Source organism: Meriones unguiculatus, chromosome 1, assembly GCF_030254825.1.
Source record: "Meriones unguiculatus strain TT.TT164.6M chromosome 1, Bangor_MerUng_6.1, whole genome shotgun sequence".
Lineage (NCBI taxonomy): Eukaryota > Metazoa > Chordata > Mammalia > Rodentia > Muridae > Meriones > Meriones unguiculatus.
In genome coordinates this window covers 110967990-110985201 of record NC_083349.1, presented here as the reverse complement: position 1 = coordinate 110985201, position 17212 = coordinate 110967990, and the positions used below count along the sequence as shown (strand labels likewise).

Sequence of the window (17212 nt, the reverse complement as noted above, 5' to 3'; positions counted from 1 at the left end):
GCTCTGCGGAGACACACCTGAAAGATGGAGGGACGAGCTCAGGAGGTAACGTCAGTGGCAGCGGCTGTCCAGCTTTGGCCATGTCAGTGAGATGCATCGCCAGGATAAACTCTTCAGCCTTCAACTGTCCGTCACCATCAATGTCAGCCAAAGTCCTAAAGAAAATGTGAAAATTCACAATTTACAAAGTCCACTGAGAGGTTTTAACTATCTTAAGAGTATAGTTTGTTTTTTTATGAATAATGACAGTATAAATGCTAAGTTAAGATATTTTAGTAAAATCTAAACATATAAAAAAATTTGTCAATTTTTGCCCTTCATTTTCACAGCCCAAAAGAAAAGGAAGACACTGAGTCATCATAGCAAATGCCCACTCTGAGAAGGTGATTTTTCTGTATTTCATGTTCAGTTCACTATATTACAATAAGATAATCTCTGGACTGCAACCTAAGTCATTATAGAAAAGAAAACTACAGTGTTACTTATAAAATAAAGGTTAGGTTCTGAAGAACATATGCTTCCTAAGTGAATATAACTCTATTTATTTATTTATTCTTCAAGGCAGGGTTTCTCTGTGCAGCCTTGGCTGTCCTGGACTCACTTTGTAGACCAGGCCTCACAGAGATCCATCTGTCTGCCTCTCTGACTGCTGGGACTGCAGGCATGCACCATCATGCCCAGCTGAATATAACTTTCAAATGCCCACTCTTATGAAGCATGCTTGAGTCACAAATTTTCACAGAAATGATGATTTTCTGTTTGGTTTTCCAGGAAGATTTCTTATAAGAGAGAATTTACAGTTTGAAATCATTAATGTGCAGACTTACCAAATAGTAGCTAGCTGAGTTTGAGAAAGATTTGACTGAAGAAGGGCATTTCTAGCTTGAAAACCTGAGTGAGAAAACCATGAAGAGAAACTTCTTTATTCCCTTTTAAGTCATGAAAATAATACTGCTGCTTTCTTGGAACATTTACTATCAAAATGTTTGCACCAGGGCCAGGTATGAGGCATTCTATGGGAATCAAATAGTCCGCTGCAAAGGGTTCAGAGTTGGTGAGGATGAGTGCTCCTCCGTGTCCTTCCAGCAAGCCACAGGTGTGGAGAGGTGACCTCCAGCCTTGACCTCCCACACACCTCCCTTCCCAAAAGCTCTTCCTTTGTTCTCTGTCTTCACCTTCTCTCTTCCTGCATGATCTATGAAGGCTGACATTCCTCCGAGGACTCCTGAACACACTTTTCTGTTTTCAACAAGCATCTAAAGCCTGATGCCCCTACAAGCACATCTGCAACCCAAACCTCACCTCTATATTTATACTCCTATGTCCAACCAAAAACCTACATGTTTCATGAGCACCTCAAAAAAAAAAAAGTATGTCTAAAACTTTTGTCTCCATCATGTCCCCCTCTCAATTTTTACTCCAAATCACTCTCTCCTCTACAAATTGCATTACTATTACTATCCATGCCATTTCTGAAGACAGAAATCACAAAGTTTTTCCTGACCCTTTTTCTTTCATCCGTTATTCACCTTGTCCTACATAAGGAATCTTTTCTGAGAGAAGAGGAAGTGTGAAAGTTAGTTAGAAGGTTGAATATACTTGCCTATTACAAGTATCCATCTTGTGCATAACCACTTCCCCATCCTCCGTAAATTTACATAATATTCTAAGCTGAACTCAAATGTTCTACAGACACATTTGAGTTAGAGTGTAAAGCATGAGCAGTGAAAAGGGCAAGTGGAGGAAAATGCGTTTTCTCTCGAAAGCTAATAAGGCTTACTGCTGCCACTACCGTGTCCCCTGGTTTGGAGGTTTTATTCACTGCTAAGCTTACAAGATGAATTATGATCTTTCTGAGAGATGGTTTTCCAAAAAGTGGGTGTATACCCCTTATACTTGACTTGGCATAAGAATCTGAAGAAAGCAAACAAGATGAATCAATCTTTCAATAACTACACACTTACAATATTCTTATGTATGAAATGCCTTCAATGTTAGAACTTTAGATAAGACATAAGATACAAGTTCAAGTAACGGTTTTTCAAAAGAAGTTTACATAAACCACTAATGCTCTATACATTAGAGCATTATAACCACTATACAACAATTACCTGAGAGGTATCCACTCATGCTTTTGTCTAGACTATTAAATTTTTGCCGATACTTTAATCTTGAAGGCTGAGGAACTGCCCACTCTGAGGTCCCAGTCTTGGGTGAGTTTCCTGATAGGGAAGCAGTTGAGGAAGTTGAGCTATAATAAAATATATTTAAAATGTTGTTACTAAATAAAACACACCTAATTAAACTTTATAAGACAAAGACATTAAGAATCGATGTACAATATGATGGCAATAGACACATACAACTCCATCTATTAAGAACCTATAATTCCAGGCATTTTACTGGCCAAGGCCTTTATAAATGGCATTTCTTTTCTTCCAAGCATACTTAAAAGATATTGTATACATTTTTTACTTTGTTAAACTATGGTTCAGGGATATTAAGGAAAAAAAGGTCACAAAAATCAGTTTTAATAATCAGTTACAATATAATATTTTTCTGGATGATTGGTTAACTCTTTGTACACCACTTTGAAGAGACTATGATGATTTCTATGGCAGGTAATAAACGATATTTTTGTGTTTTCTAATATTTAAAAACTACCACTTCATCCAAGTATGGTGGTGTACGCCTTTGATCTCAGCAGTTGGGAGGCAGAGGCAGGCAGATCTCTTTAAGTTCAAGGATAGCATGGTCTACAGAGTGAGTTCCAGGACAGCCAGGGCTACACGTGGAAACCGTGCTTCTGAAAACAACAACAAAAAGAAAACTTATCTTAAGTATTTCTATTACAAAGAACAACCTGGATAAGCCCAGGGCTTATGAAATAGAAAAACCCACATTGAAAGCAGAGAGTTGTGTGTTAAGTATTCATACCTACTAGATCCTAAATCAATCAGAGACTGGGCCTTCTGGATACTAGCACCACCAAATCCTCCCATAATTAGGCTATAAGATGATCCATGAGGCAATGCTGAGGAAAAAAAAAAAAAGATAAAAGGGAAAAGACTGGTACTAGGCAATTTCACAAAGGAAAGATCTGAGCAACAAAAATAATAGTTTCTTCTTACACATCTGACTCACTACACACTTACTTGAAGAAGAATAAGGAATGGATAAAGGCTGAATGAGACTGGCGGTTCCATTTGGTAATGAAGATGTACTAACAGAAGGCACTAGGGGAGCAGGCATCATTAGGGGAGGAATACTGGTCCCTGAAGTTGCAGAAGACAAGGGTGCTGCTATAGGTGCAACTGGAGGCAATGGCTGATGAATGGACAGATTGGGCATGCTTCCCATCCCTAAAGATAAAAAAGAACACAGTTTTCCTTTTTTTTTTTTTTCCTAATTCAGCATCATTCTTTTTTCACTGCTACAAGTATTTTTAATTTTTTTAAAAATTCATTTTACATCTTTGTTGTAGCCCCATCCCTTCTCTCCTCCCAGTACCACCCTCCCTTTTTTTCCCTTCTCCCTTCCCCTTTTCCTCAGAAAAAGGGAGCTCCCTTTCCCATTCACCCCATCTCATCAAGTTGTATCAGGACTGAGTGTATCCTCTTCCCCTGTGGCCTGGCAAGGCAGTCCCGCCAGCGGAAAGTGATCAAAGAGCTATGAAGTGAGTGCTTGTCCTCTGATGCAACCCCCACTTTCCTTACTAGAGAACCCACATGAGGCTGCCCATCTGCTACATCTTTGTAGGGAGCCTAGGTCCAGTTCATGCTTGGTCCTTGGTTGATGCTACACTCTCAGCAAGCCCCTCTGGGCCCTGGTTAGTTGGCTCTGTTGGTCTTCTTGTGGAGCTCCTGTCACCTCCAGGTCCTTTTCTCTTTCCTCCCACTTTTCCACAAGACTCCCTATGCATAGCCCAATGTTTGGTTGAGAGTCTAGGCACCTATTTTGAGGCGCTGCTGGGTAGCGTGTTTTAAAGGACAACTCTGTTAGGTTCCTTTCTGTAAGTTTAGCAGAGTATCATTCATAGTGTCAGGGGTTGGCACTCTCCCATAGGATGGGACTTTGGTTGAGCCAGGCATTGGTTGGACATTCTCTCTTTCTCTGCTCTATCTGCATCCCTGTACATCTTGTACTGAGGGTAAATTTTGATTCCAAGTTTTTGTGGATGGGTTTGTGTTCTCTTCCCTCTGTTAGGAGACTAGTCTAGTTATGGTTGTTAACAATAGTCACCCTACCTTCAACAGAACACCAGAATTTATTTCTCCCCCCAACCATAATTTTGTACCCATTGACTGTTTCTCCTTGACCCTCTCCGCCCCCTACTAAGCTCCCTTCTGTAGCTTCTAGTAATTAGCTTTCTCCTTTCATGGGAGACAGAAGAGACTGATAGGAATAGCATTTAGAGTCAGTTACAACTAAGGAGGCAGATAATTCATTTCATGACAAGGAACTGTGACAGAAGCTTCAGGCAGAGCAGACACAGACACTTACCTATGGCAGTACATTTAAGATTTTTTTTCTCTTAAAGGCATGATACTTAACCCTAAGTCTGGGTTGTCATTTTGTGCTAATAAACCCTTTCTTGATCCCTAAGGAATCAAGCTTACCAATCAAATAGAGCTGCTAAATTAATAAACACATACCGAAACGAGCAGAGATTAGTGGAGAGAACATAGGGGGTTGTTTCATGACCGGGGGGAGAACTACAGGCAGCTGTTGGCCTTGGAGCTTTAATTTGATGAGTTTCATAGCTATGGAGAACTCTTGCTGGTCCATCTTCCCATCCTTGTTCAGATCTGATAAGGCCCTAGGAGGAGAATGAGGTAAACAGATTGGTATGTGGGGTGGTATGTGAGGAAATACAGATTACTATTGAGGTTGAGAAAAAAGAAACAATGACAAAGCATTCACATTAAGACCATCACTTAATTAAATATACATATATATATGAATAACAGAAAACCTCCACAGTAAGAAATAATAGCCAGAGATAGTAGCTAACAAAAGGCTCACACACTATACAGAATCTAGACAGTTTGGAGAGGCTTTCCAATGATGCAGATACAAAAAAATAATCATTCAAATATAGTATAATCATAAGCCAGGAATGAAAGCACACCTCTAAAATCCCAGCCATTATGGAGGTAGAGATAAAAGGATTGTTCCAAGTTGTAGGCCAGCCTAGTCTACAGAGTGAGTTTTAGGACATTCAAGGCTAAAGGCTACCATATTTATGTAGGTACATAAATTCTAAATTCAACTTATTTACTTGTTCAAATAATTGAAAATGTTTGTGACTAGTATTCTATCAAGCATACAAATGTTCTGTAAGTAAAAAAATGGGGTAGAAGTTATTATTTATTATAAAAACATTTTAAAAATACAACCCCAGATACTCTAGAATATTTTAAAGATTTATTATTTCTTTATGGGCATGAGTCTTTTGCCTACACGTATGTGTATGTGCAGCATGTGTGCCTGGTGCCCACAGAAGTCAGAAAAGGCTGTCAGATCTCCTGGAACTGGAGTTACAGATGGTTGTGAGCTGCCCTGTGAGTGCTGGGAACTGAACCCAGGGGCCCTGCAAGAGCAGCCAGTGCTCTTAGCCACTGATCATCTCTGCTGCCCCTCTAGAATATTTTTTAAGTAAGAGCAAAGAAAGGGATGGCTACTTTAAGGTTTACAAATAACGAAAATAAACAAAACTACAACAAAATAAAAGAAAAATTAATTTAAGATTTTGTCAATTATACAGAAATATTTTCAGTGAAAATTCATACATTCTTTCTTGAGTTCTAATGAAATTAGAAATTTGTCCTATAGACCAAAATTTCAAATTTTTTTCAATCATTTATTCAGTATTATTTACTTCTCAAAAAGCTAAAGAAACATTCTTATTAACAATAGATGAAATAAAAATATTCTTTTTTCACAATATGAAAATTTTTTATGGTAACAATGTATTATTTAAAAAACAATAACAGCCCACCAGAAATTTAAGCGCATTTATAAAGGAAAGTGTTTTACCATATTTCAGCTAACACTGGGGCCGGCAGACCTGACTGTAAGAAAAAAGTACGGGCTTGATCACCTGAAAGTAACAAACACAAAAGCCAAGTGGTACATTAGTAAATAGAATTATTCCAATACTTACGAATAATAACAGTTGACAAATGCCAACTGTTGATTTAGCTCTAATCATTAAAAAATATGTGTTACAAATATATATACAGGTTATTTATATTTTAGAGCAATGTAAGTCACCACTAACATTGTATTAATCAGTGAAGAAATAGTTTATTATTCATCTTTCATTTTTCACCCTAAAGAAGTTCTATAATTAAAACTGCCCAGTGCTAAGGAAACATCCCCCTCATGGGTTTCCCCATATTTTTTATGCATGCTTGCTGTACACATCAAGACATAAAACCCAATTCCTCTTTGCTTGGGTTTTCAGAACCAGGCTTGTAAATGAAAACTCTTGAAGACTGAAGTAATTATGTCTCCCACTGGAACAAAGAGCAAACTTGCTACAGAATGATAGCTTTTCCAAGCTCAGTGTTCTCCTGCAGCACCCACAGCATGCAGAGTATCTTTCTGACACTCTGTATTATCCTGGTCAGACTCAGGGAACAGAGGAAACCAACAGAAACAGGGCCACAGCCACGCTGCCAGCTGTGCTGTTAGTGGTAAAGTCCTGATTCGGGAATCTCAGATCTTCTAGTAGCCATGGATGATAACTGGTCATTATTAGCTTAGAGGCAAAAGAGTCAAACTCTGACAGCAGGTAATGTATAGCAGGAATACAAATGACATCAGACTATAATGAATAAGAGAAGAGATTCCAAAGTCAGCCTGAAAAGTATCAGCAGTAGTCATCATGAGAGCCTTGGGCAAATTTCATATCATGTCTCAGTCTAGGCTTTACCCTGTGTGAACAGACGAACACACTCTCTGCCTCACAGGGGTGCTGCAAAGATGACATGTAGTAATGCATAGTACAAAGTCGACAAATGGTGCAGAGTCATTACTGTGACAACTGTTATATATAAAATATTAAGATGCAGCAGCACAGAAATGGAAAAAAACAAATGAAACCCAAATCATCACGTTTGTTTGTTTGTTTGTTTGTTTGTTTGTGTTGGTGGTCTTTCTACAAAACAAGTGTTAACACCAACAATTAATATTTAACAAGGCTCAAAAGACAGGGAGATAGCATTATGGAAACAGATTCCAGCGCTTTGGGATGCCACATGCCTGCAATCCAAGCACATGGAAGAGGCTGAGGCAGGAGGATAACATGTTGAAAGGCTAGTCTAAGCTATACAGCAAGACCCTTTCCCAAAACAATAAACAAACAACAGAGCCTAAATAAATACAAAATTTAAAAAGTTTCCAGGAGGTAGGGGGGAAATCTCTGGGAAATATATGTTATAAGAAAAAAAAAAAATTCTTGAAATAATCAGATTCCTGACCACCATTTAGAATTCAAGAAAAGAACTCCCATATGCCAAACTGAATCAACAAATTAAGACAGTTTAATTTTTAAAGTATTTTTTTTAATTCTAAAGTTTTGATACATACGGATTTTATTACTTAATACAAATTCCATGGCAGTTATTAAAACTAACTATAAGATACATGAACAGAAACATAATTTACAATAAATAGTATAACAAAGGATAAACACAAACCTGTTATGAAACCTCCTGAAGGCTTGAGGTTATCAAACTGTTTGTCATGCTTAGTGCGTTCTTCAGATGTAATAGCCCACATATTTGGCCCTCCTAAAACATATATGAAAGGGCAAGGTATTTCATACAGTATATACACGAGCCTGCTCAAAATAGTATGTCCGTAAGATTGCAAAATTCTAGCATGCAAATATGAATATTAAGCACCCATTTGTTTGGTGAAACTATTTAAGGTCTGAAGGACATAAAAAATAGAATTCTATCAACTACATACAGCAACCCTAAGGCTTTTCAGTTACTCACTCAGTTAACATCAATTGAAAAATAACTGCAAACCATTCACAAGGATGAGGTAAATACTGGCAATAAAAAGATTACAATATTTTTCTCACTTTCAAAGAATTCATACCCAGAAAACAAGTACCACCATTTACTGTGTTAACTATGAAAGACCCTAAGCAGAAGTATGACAAAAGCTGTGGAAGTCTAAGTTAGAAACATTAGAAGTGAGATAACAGGAAAGATTAAGACCAAAGCAGAGGTCAGAAGCTTTGGCATTTTGCCATGTGCCGTGGTAGTATAAGAACACTTCCCTCACACAAAAAAGATGTGATTTGGGATGTGCAAGATGCTTCAAGTGCACCAAAGAGGCTACTACCAGCTAAGGAAGCATGTGAGAACAGAAAGTGGCAGGAAATAACTAGTCTAGATTAATTGCAAAGGATCATTTTTTTTTTCCTTCATCACTGGGGACTGAACCTAAGGCCTCCCTGGCCTAGGTAAGATGCCTACCACCAAGCTATAACCCTATCCTCCATTTTAGACTCTCTCTCAAGGTCAGGGCAGATGTCAGGAGGACCTGGTATCTCTAGATGACAACAATTGCTTTCTCTCTTGCACGTTCTCAAGAGAGAGACCATGCTTTTGCAGATGCTGTCTGAAGACCATCTGCTCTACAGACTCTGAGGCCTGGGAACAGGGGTTTTGCATGTTTACCTTTCCATTCCAAGAACCAGTGGAGTACTCAGAAAAGATTCAGAAAAAAACTGTCTGATTCTATAAAAGGATCAACAGAGAAAAAAAAAGTGTCTACTACATAGATCAGGCTGGAGGGAACACAACATTCACAAACTCACCCTTTTGCTGCCTGCCCTTCACATACAATCACTGGCAGCTTCTGGAGGAGACTGGAAAGCTTTGTACATTCACCTTGGCTGATAATCACCTATACATCACTTCTGCTACTCTCTCTTCACTCATCATCTGTCAACAACCATGTGTATTTACATACATAAACTCTCTCTCTCTCTCTCTCTCTCTCTCTCTCTCTCACACACACACACACACACACACACTGTCCACACTGAGTAAAAAAAATCACTGTTACAATGGCAATTTTCAAGAAACATTTATCACTGAAAGGCCTACTCTAATTTTAGATGATGCTAAAACTGATTTGATAACACATTTTTCTTAGCCCTAAATGACTAAATTTAAAAAACTATAAAAAGAAGAGTTAGAGTTAAAAACAAAGAAACTAATATGCTGAAGATCTAAGGATCTAAACAGCTAAACCCGTGCACTTCTGAAGTAAACGCATGTGTAGTAACACTTTCCTGGTCTTATCAGCTTACTATCAGAGAAACTGAGCATCTTATCCCTGTATATGTAATATACCTACAATAACATAACTCTAAACATCATCTTTCACCTTTTAATATTAGCAAAATAAACCAAGTACACAGAGAAGGCCAGTGTGTGGGGACAAATGACTAAGAACAAATAGAATGATACACACGTGTAAAAATTCCATTTAAAAAACTGTCCTGTGATGAGAAAGACAACTATGTATTATAGAACATAAGTTTTATTTACTATGTATAATTTTGGGAAAACACTGATTAAAAAGTTGAAAGTGACAACAAAAGATGAGAACAGCTGTGAGCCCTGATGATGTCATGTATTTCTATGCAGTAGTTCATTAACCACAACAGCACACTATAAATTAGGGTACTACTATGGAGAAGGAAACTAAAAGTAATGGTGAAAAAGTAATGTTTGAGATAATACAGTAAGTAGCAGAACTGAGATTAGAACTTGGATAGCCGAGGATTAGCTCAGTGGAAGAGTGTGTGGCTAGCCTGCACAAGGCCTTGGATTTGGATGCCAGCATGAGAAAAACACAAAAACAAAACTCAACCACATAGGAACTGAGGTTAGATCTGGGGTAGCCTGAACTCCCTAAACTATATGAGCTCCAGCATGACAAGATGCTCCAACTCTCTGTACTATAGCAGTCACCTCTGTAGCCTAGGCATACCTTGGCTCAAAGGGTTTCTACAGAGACCACATGGAATATGCAACATACCTACAATAAAATAATGACTGAGGAATAACAACACAAAGTATAATGACATACACATATAAAAATATAAAAATTTCATTTAAAAAAACTCACTTTTTTGTATGCTAACCTAAAAAAACTAATTAAATTTTTTTTAAAAAATGGGGGAAAAAAAGTCTCACCAGGTAGCCCTGGTTGGCTTGGAACTTGCTATGTAGATGAAGTGGCCTCAAACTCAACAGAATTCCACATGTCTCTGCCTGAGATTACAGCTGTGCACCACCATGCCTGGCTACAGTGCTCTTTTATATACAACTATCTGTACAACTTTTCTTGGATATTTGTCTTCAGAGTAGTAAACTCAAGCAGCCTGTTAATATTTGTTGCTTAATTCCTCATGACTCCAAGCAACAATCATGACCCCTTCATATTTACTCACTCAATAAAGAGAACAAAAACAAATACATGAACCCCTTTTTGAAGGTGCTCACAGCCTTTTTAATATTTAAGACTCTACCACTAAGAAAATCACAAACAATAGTCACTTTTACTCTGATTAACATTATCTGCAAATAGAAACATTCAGTAAGTGAGTTAGGACATGGAATAAGTTAAATCATGTTCAAATAACTTTCAAAACAAAGGACCACTTTAAAATTTAAAATATTAATATACCAAGAATTTCTAGAAATTAGTTAACCTCAAAATAAAAAAATTCAGAAAATGTATGTGATTCAAAGCAAATTTTTAAACAGTTAATACAATTCTTGCATTTTTTGTCACTGAATATTTTGTTTGTTTTTAATCATTTTCATATATAATATAATGGGCTACATAATACACAAATATTTATGGATTGAAATAAAGACTGGGATTATATTGCTTATGTGTTTATTTGATTTGCAAACCTCACTAATATGCTGGTTGAAGTTTGTAAGTAAACTGAGTTTAGCAAAAACTTTTTTCATATGAGCACAGAAATCCTCAAACCTGGATAGAGCATTGCTGTCTTAATCTTAAACTTATATATCACTCACTATAGAAAAATAATAATTATTTAATTTTAAAAATGTCTGTAGCATCAATCCCTATAATTCTACATCATTTCCACAATGGAAACAATATTCACTTTAATCTTACAAAGTTTTAAATTACATGTATTAATTGATAGGGAGAGGTACAAGTTAGGCAGTGTGAGGTTAGAAGGCAACTTGTAGGAGTCACTTCTCTCCTACCATATAGATCTCAGATATCAAACACAGGTTGTTAAGTTAAATAATTACACACTATAAACACTAAATAATATAAATATTCATAAAGAAAAATGTAATCTTCTATTTGCATTACTAAATCAATCTTGTTATCCTGATCTATTTACAATCATCTGTCAACTAAAAACACCCTTAACCACTGACTTAAGGGCACCCAGCTTTTGTCCTGCAGTCCATGAATCAAGTAGAATATACCTTTAAGTTATTCTCAATGTGCAATGGAAAGCACATATCCCAGATACTACCAAAAATGCTTCAACAGAAATTTGGAATTTACTGCATAGCAGTAAGAAAATACATGTATTGCTCTAAAATGCTCTGTGTTTTCAATCAGAATACTTGCAAGTTTTACAATTGAAAAGTCAAAATTATCTACAAAAATATTTCAAACAACAGGCTCACCACCACGGCAAAGCCCACATCCTCTCATCCTACCATGCAGTTACTTACCATTCATAGCTGTGGGAAACTGAGCCATCATGGTCCTGAATTTTTCCTGCAGCTCTCAGCCATCTGCAACATGAGGACATGATGCCATTAACACAAGGGCAGCTTAGAGCACTGTCTGGCCCCGTTAGCACACACGCCCAGCAAAAACCACCACGGAGCTCCTGCTGCTGCTGAACAGGCAGAATGCATGGTGGGGATGGAGAGGGGACTCTGCTGGCAACAGTGCTGCCTTCAGTACATGGCCATCTAAAAGAACAGTATGTGCAACAGCCAATGTGAAATCCAGGAACCCTTGGCATTAACCAGTATTTTTGTAGAAATAAACTCAGGAGAGAGAGAGCTGTTATGACTAGGCAAGGACTGACTTAAGGAAACCAACTGCATGAAGTAAGTATACTAAGGATAACATGGAAATCCATAATATTCTTCTTTAATCCCCATCAAGAACTGTATCCAAAATAAATATACTACTGCTTTTTAATTAAGCTCTAGAGGCTTAAAAAAGTCTTAAGAGTATATTGCAAAGTGTACAGACACATACATAAAGTTTAACAGTAATTACCAAAAAGCATCACAATTATTAAACTACATGTTTATTTAAATAGTACACTAGTAAGAGAAGGGTCTTTGTAGATAACAGCTCTAGGTTTAGAGCTACCTGGCTCTATTCCTAACGGTGATTATAGAAAAGGGGTTTGTTGTTGTTGTTGTTTTAACTTTTTTCAGGTCTTAGATTGCTTGTCTAGAATACTCTGGATCAGTATTTTTTAATTTATTTATTCTTTTATTAATTACAATTTATTCACTTTGCATCCCTGCTCTCATTCCCTTCCCTCATTCCCTCCCAATCCCACCCTCCCTCCCTCATCTCCTCCCATGCCCCTCCCCCAGTCCCTGATAGGGGAGGTCCTCCTCTTCCATCTGACCCTAGCCTATCAGGTCTCATCAGGACTGGCTACATTGTCTTCTTCTGTGGCCTGGTAAGGCTGCTCCCCCCTCAGGTCATCAAAGAGCCAGCCACTGAGTTCATATCAGAGACAGTCCCTGTTCCCCTTACTAGGACCACACTTAGAGACTGAGCTGCCATGGGCTACATCTGTGCAGGGGTTCTAGCTTATCTCCATGCATGGTCCTTGGATAGAATATCAGTCAAAAAGACCCCTGTGCCCAGTTTTTTGTTGTTGTTGTTGTTGTTGTTGTTCTGTTGCTCTCCTTGTGGAGCTCATGTCCCCTCCAGGTCTTTCTATCTCTCCCTTCTTTCGTAAGATTCCCTGCACTCTGCCCAAAGTTTGGCCACTAGTCTCAGCATCTGCCTTGATACCTTGCTGGGTAGAGTCTTTCAGAGGCCCTTTGGGGTAGGCTCCTATCTTGTTCTCTGTTTTCTCCCTCTTCCAATGTCCATCCTGTTTGCCATTCTGAGTGAGGATTGATCATCTTAGCCAGAGTCCTCCTTGCTTAGCTTCTTTAGGTATGCAGATTTTAGTATGTTTATCCTATATTATATGTTTAATCTCCACTTATAAGTGAGTATATACCATGTGTGTCTTTCTGCTTCTGGGATACCTCACTCAGGATGATCTTTTCTAATTCCCACCATTTGCCTGTAAATTTCATGATTTCCTTGTTTTTAATTGCTGAGTAGTATTCCATTGTGTAAATGTACCACAATTTCTGTATCCACTCCTCAGTTGAGGGACATATGTGTTGTTTCCAGATTCTGGTTATTAAAAATAGAGCTGCTACAAACATGGTTGAGCAAATGTCCTTGTTGTATACTTGAGCATCTTTTGGATATATGCCTACAAGTGATATAGCTGGATCTTGAGGAAGCACTATTCCTAATTGTCTGAGAAAGCACCAGATAGATTTCCAAAGTGGTTGTACAAGTTTACATTCCCACCAGCAATGGAGGAGGGTTCCCCTTTCTCCACATTCTCTCCAGCATGTGTTGTCACTTGAGTTTTTGATCTTAGCCATTCTCATGGGTGTAAGGTGAAATCTCAGGGTCGTTTTGATTTGCATTTCCCTGATGACTAAGGATGTTGAACATTTTTTATGTGTTCCTCTACCATTTGATAGTCCTCTATTGAGAATTCTCTGTTTAGCTCTGTACCCCATTTTTTAATTGGATTACTTGATTTGTTGCTTTTTAACTTCTTGAGTTCTTTATATATTCTGACTATTAGCCCTCTGTCAAAGTATTACATAACCTAGTACACTGCCTGATATATAGTGTGTATTCAGTAAATGACTGCTATTTTTTAAACATCCAGAGAAAGTGAAGTATCATTTTGACTATAAATAAATGCACAATTCAAAATTTGTTTCAAGAATCTTGAAGATAGAATTAGTCAGGAACAGTTAAAAGACTACTTAGTACCTTATCTATCTATCTAAATCATTTAATCATTAATAGTTTTATGAGTCTCAGAAAAATACTTAGGTGATTTTAAACAAAGCAATCAGGAATGCTTCACGTGAAGCTATCACCAGAAAAACTGGCTGATGAACTGTCAAAATGTGCTGTTTCACGGTACCATTACATTAATGATTTCACTATGCTAGCCAGCATCCTATGCTACCGAGGATCCAATCCTCTAATGACTTAGATAAATATGGTTCCATTTCATGTTTATTTAGTGATTTGTAGCGACAAAAAAAACAAAACAAAACAAAAAAAACTGGTACACAAATCCAAATAATTTATTTACAAAAAAATTGACAGCTGCCTTTCCTCCTACAGAGCAAACCAATTCATGTATTAAATGTTAGCCATATTATGTGGTGAGCAAAAGGATAAGTGATTAGAATGATTAATGGCAAAAAGCATCCATCCACACAATAAAGAAAGCCAGGACAGCCAGTGGAATGGGTAAACCTCCACAAAGGCTTGAGATGGCACTGGCAATTTTGCTCTATACGTCTATCCTCCTGTCAAAGTACATGCTCATCCTTAGCTGACAATGAGCTTTATGGCAGTGGACTATAAACCTCTTATGCTTTTTTGGGTAGGAGAAAATTTATCATGAACTTGTTAGTTTTCTTCATTCCTTTCTTTAAAAAGATAAACTCCAAGTATTGGAGTTATTGACAGAAAATTAATGTCCAAACTCTGGTAGAGTGACCGGAACGCCTATAGAAGGTACAGTCTTGAGCCTTACAGGATGAGTAAGAATTAGTTCTAATTATAAGGTTAAAAATCTTGAATTTAGCTGGGCGCAGTGGCACAAGCCTGAATCCCAGCATTCTGGTAGGCAGAGGCAGTCAGATCTTTGTGAGTTTGAAGCCAGTCTAGTCTACAAAGTGAGTCCAGGATAGCCAAGGCTACACAGAGAAACCCTGTCTCAAAAAACAAAAACAAACAATTTTTTTTTAAAAAATCTTAAATTTAACTGCATCAGTTTTAAAAGTGTTTTGAGAAAGGAACATACATCTCATTTAACATAGATAATCTATTATGAAGAAACCAGGGCAAGTTGAAACAAAACCTGGTATCCACAGAGGCAGCTGGAAGAGATAAGGTAAGCTAGAAAAACAGTACAGGGTTCAAAAGAAGCAGAACTCACTGGTTCTCTGGAAATGGGTGACTATGTAATAAAAGGAAACAGAGAGACAACTCTCAGAATTATATAATGTTAAGTTGGGATGACCAGATAAAAAAGTTAATGCAAAGGAACTCACCAACTTTTTATGACTATAATTTCCTTAAATACAGAACAATTCTACCAACACATTTTACTTCTTCCATGTAAATGATCATAGCAACATAAAAGAAAAATAACATTCATGCCTGAAAGTTGCTTATCCACTTAGAAGTATAGCATCAAACACCTCTGTCTTACTAGACTCCTGTAATAGACAATTTTTAAACATGGGAGACAGTTGTCCAAAGCGTTATCTATAACACACTATGTCACCATCTACAGCATTATATATAACATGCTATGTAATTATCTAAAGCAACAAACACAGTATCAATGGTGGCTGAGATAACAGAAAGACCAACGGAGAACAGAATCCCACACAGACAGAAAGCTTTTAATTAGTTAAGGTCTAAACTTACAAACCACCTGTCTAGAACTTTTGGCTGAGTATCAGGTATTTTGTGAAGATAACAAAATGCCATGTGGTGAATACTCAATTATCACATTTATAATCCTGAAATAAAATTAGAAAATAACCTAATAATACAATGAAAAGGAAGGGCAAGCCTCCTGGGCTAAGCTAAAAGTACTAGTATTATAGATCTTTTCCACCTCATATGTGGAATTTACCTATTCATGTATGTAAGCACCATACTGCAGCATTTATACACATATATACCATTCAGTTGCTTCTGGTACCATCTGATTATGGTATATTTGTATATTATGGTATATCTGATTATGGTATATAGTACATTTGTTGAAATCAATAAGCTTTTAAAGTATACCACTGCATCTGTTTTAGTTACATTAATTTTCTGTCTCATCTTAGAATCACTGATTGCAGCATGCTTAAATTAACATGGTTTACTAGCAGACTTGGGCAGAAATACTAATAACTGGGCTGGAGACGGAGCTCATAAATAGTGTGCTTGTCTAGCATACACAAGGCCTTGGTTTTAATCCCTAGTGCTGCACAAGAAATAATTATAATTGAAATTTTCAAAAAGATGACAGACCACATAAGTCTGTTTCATATTTTTAAAATAATTGCTAACATTTGCTTAATGTTATCTATTAATTCAATACACTTCAATTAATCAGCTACCATGTATCATGTTCAATCAGAACATTATCTACCTGGTAGATAACAGGTATCAAGCAAAGACTCATTTGGTTGGATTTAATCCAAATGCAATCTGGAGATGTCACCAAATATAATTTCATTAGAATCCAACATCCCAGTTCTGCACATGGAGCTTCAGATGCCCAGGTGCTAGGTATACTGTAATTACTCCTGAAAAAACCTTGCAAGGCAGATATCTTACTCATCTCACAGATGAAGGGATGGAGAGCCTAAATTACTTGCCCAAATGCAATGCCATGAAACAATGAGAGTCCAAGCCTCTGTCATTGTAAAGCCTGTGAACTTCTCCCTTTGATTCTATGTAGCTTTTTCCTATCCTAAATGAATATAATGATGATGGCAAGGTCATATGTTCATACAGGCAGCAGTGAAGTAATGTTGATACATTTTAAGGAAGAAGAAAAGCCTGTCTAGGCTCACAGCACCCAAGGCTACATCAAATAAATTAGGAGTACTGACTGTTTCTGGCTTCTTGGCATAAAACTCTGAAGGGAAAGTAACTAACCAGCACCTCCTCAGTTACACGATTCGTGGGTGTCCAACAAATACCCTGCTCTACATGTGGAGAGGATAATGTGTAACAACGGGCAGTTTGCAGTGATGATTTGAACTGATTTTTACTCCTGAGAAGCACTGGAGAAACCCTACCT

At 37.4% G+C, this 17212-nt stretch overlaps 1 protein-coding gene across 9 annotated transcripts in view; it reads right to left on the bottom strand.

Moving 5' to 3' along the window:
• Itsn2 (intersectin 2) overlaps positions 1-17212 on the bottom strand; it is a 114368-nt gene that overhangs the window by 78318 nt on the left and 18838 nt on the right. For all 9 annotated transcript variants that reach the window (XR_009585029.1, XM_060365277.1, XM_060365273.1 and 6 more), the window contains exons 2-10: positions 11772-11834; positions 7707-7799; positions 6040-6103; positions 4656-4819; positions 3156-3362; positions 2938-3034; positions 2112-2251; positions 828-891; positions 18-155 (exon numbers count right to left, since the gene is read on the bottom strand). Coding sequence is in view for 8 of the 9 variants with exons in the window: in XM_060365277.1 (XP_060221260.1) it covers positions 18-155; positions 828-891; positions 2112-2251; positions 2938-3034; positions 3156-3362; positions 4656-4819; positions 6040-6103; positions 7707-7799; positions 11772-11802 (998 nt within the window). In the remaining variant the exon portion in view is untranslated. The remainder of the gene's footprint in view (positions 1-17; positions 156-827; positions 892-2111; positions 2252-2937; positions 3035-3155; positions 3363-4655; positions 4820-6039; positions 6104-7706; positions 7800-11771; positions 11835-17212) is intronic.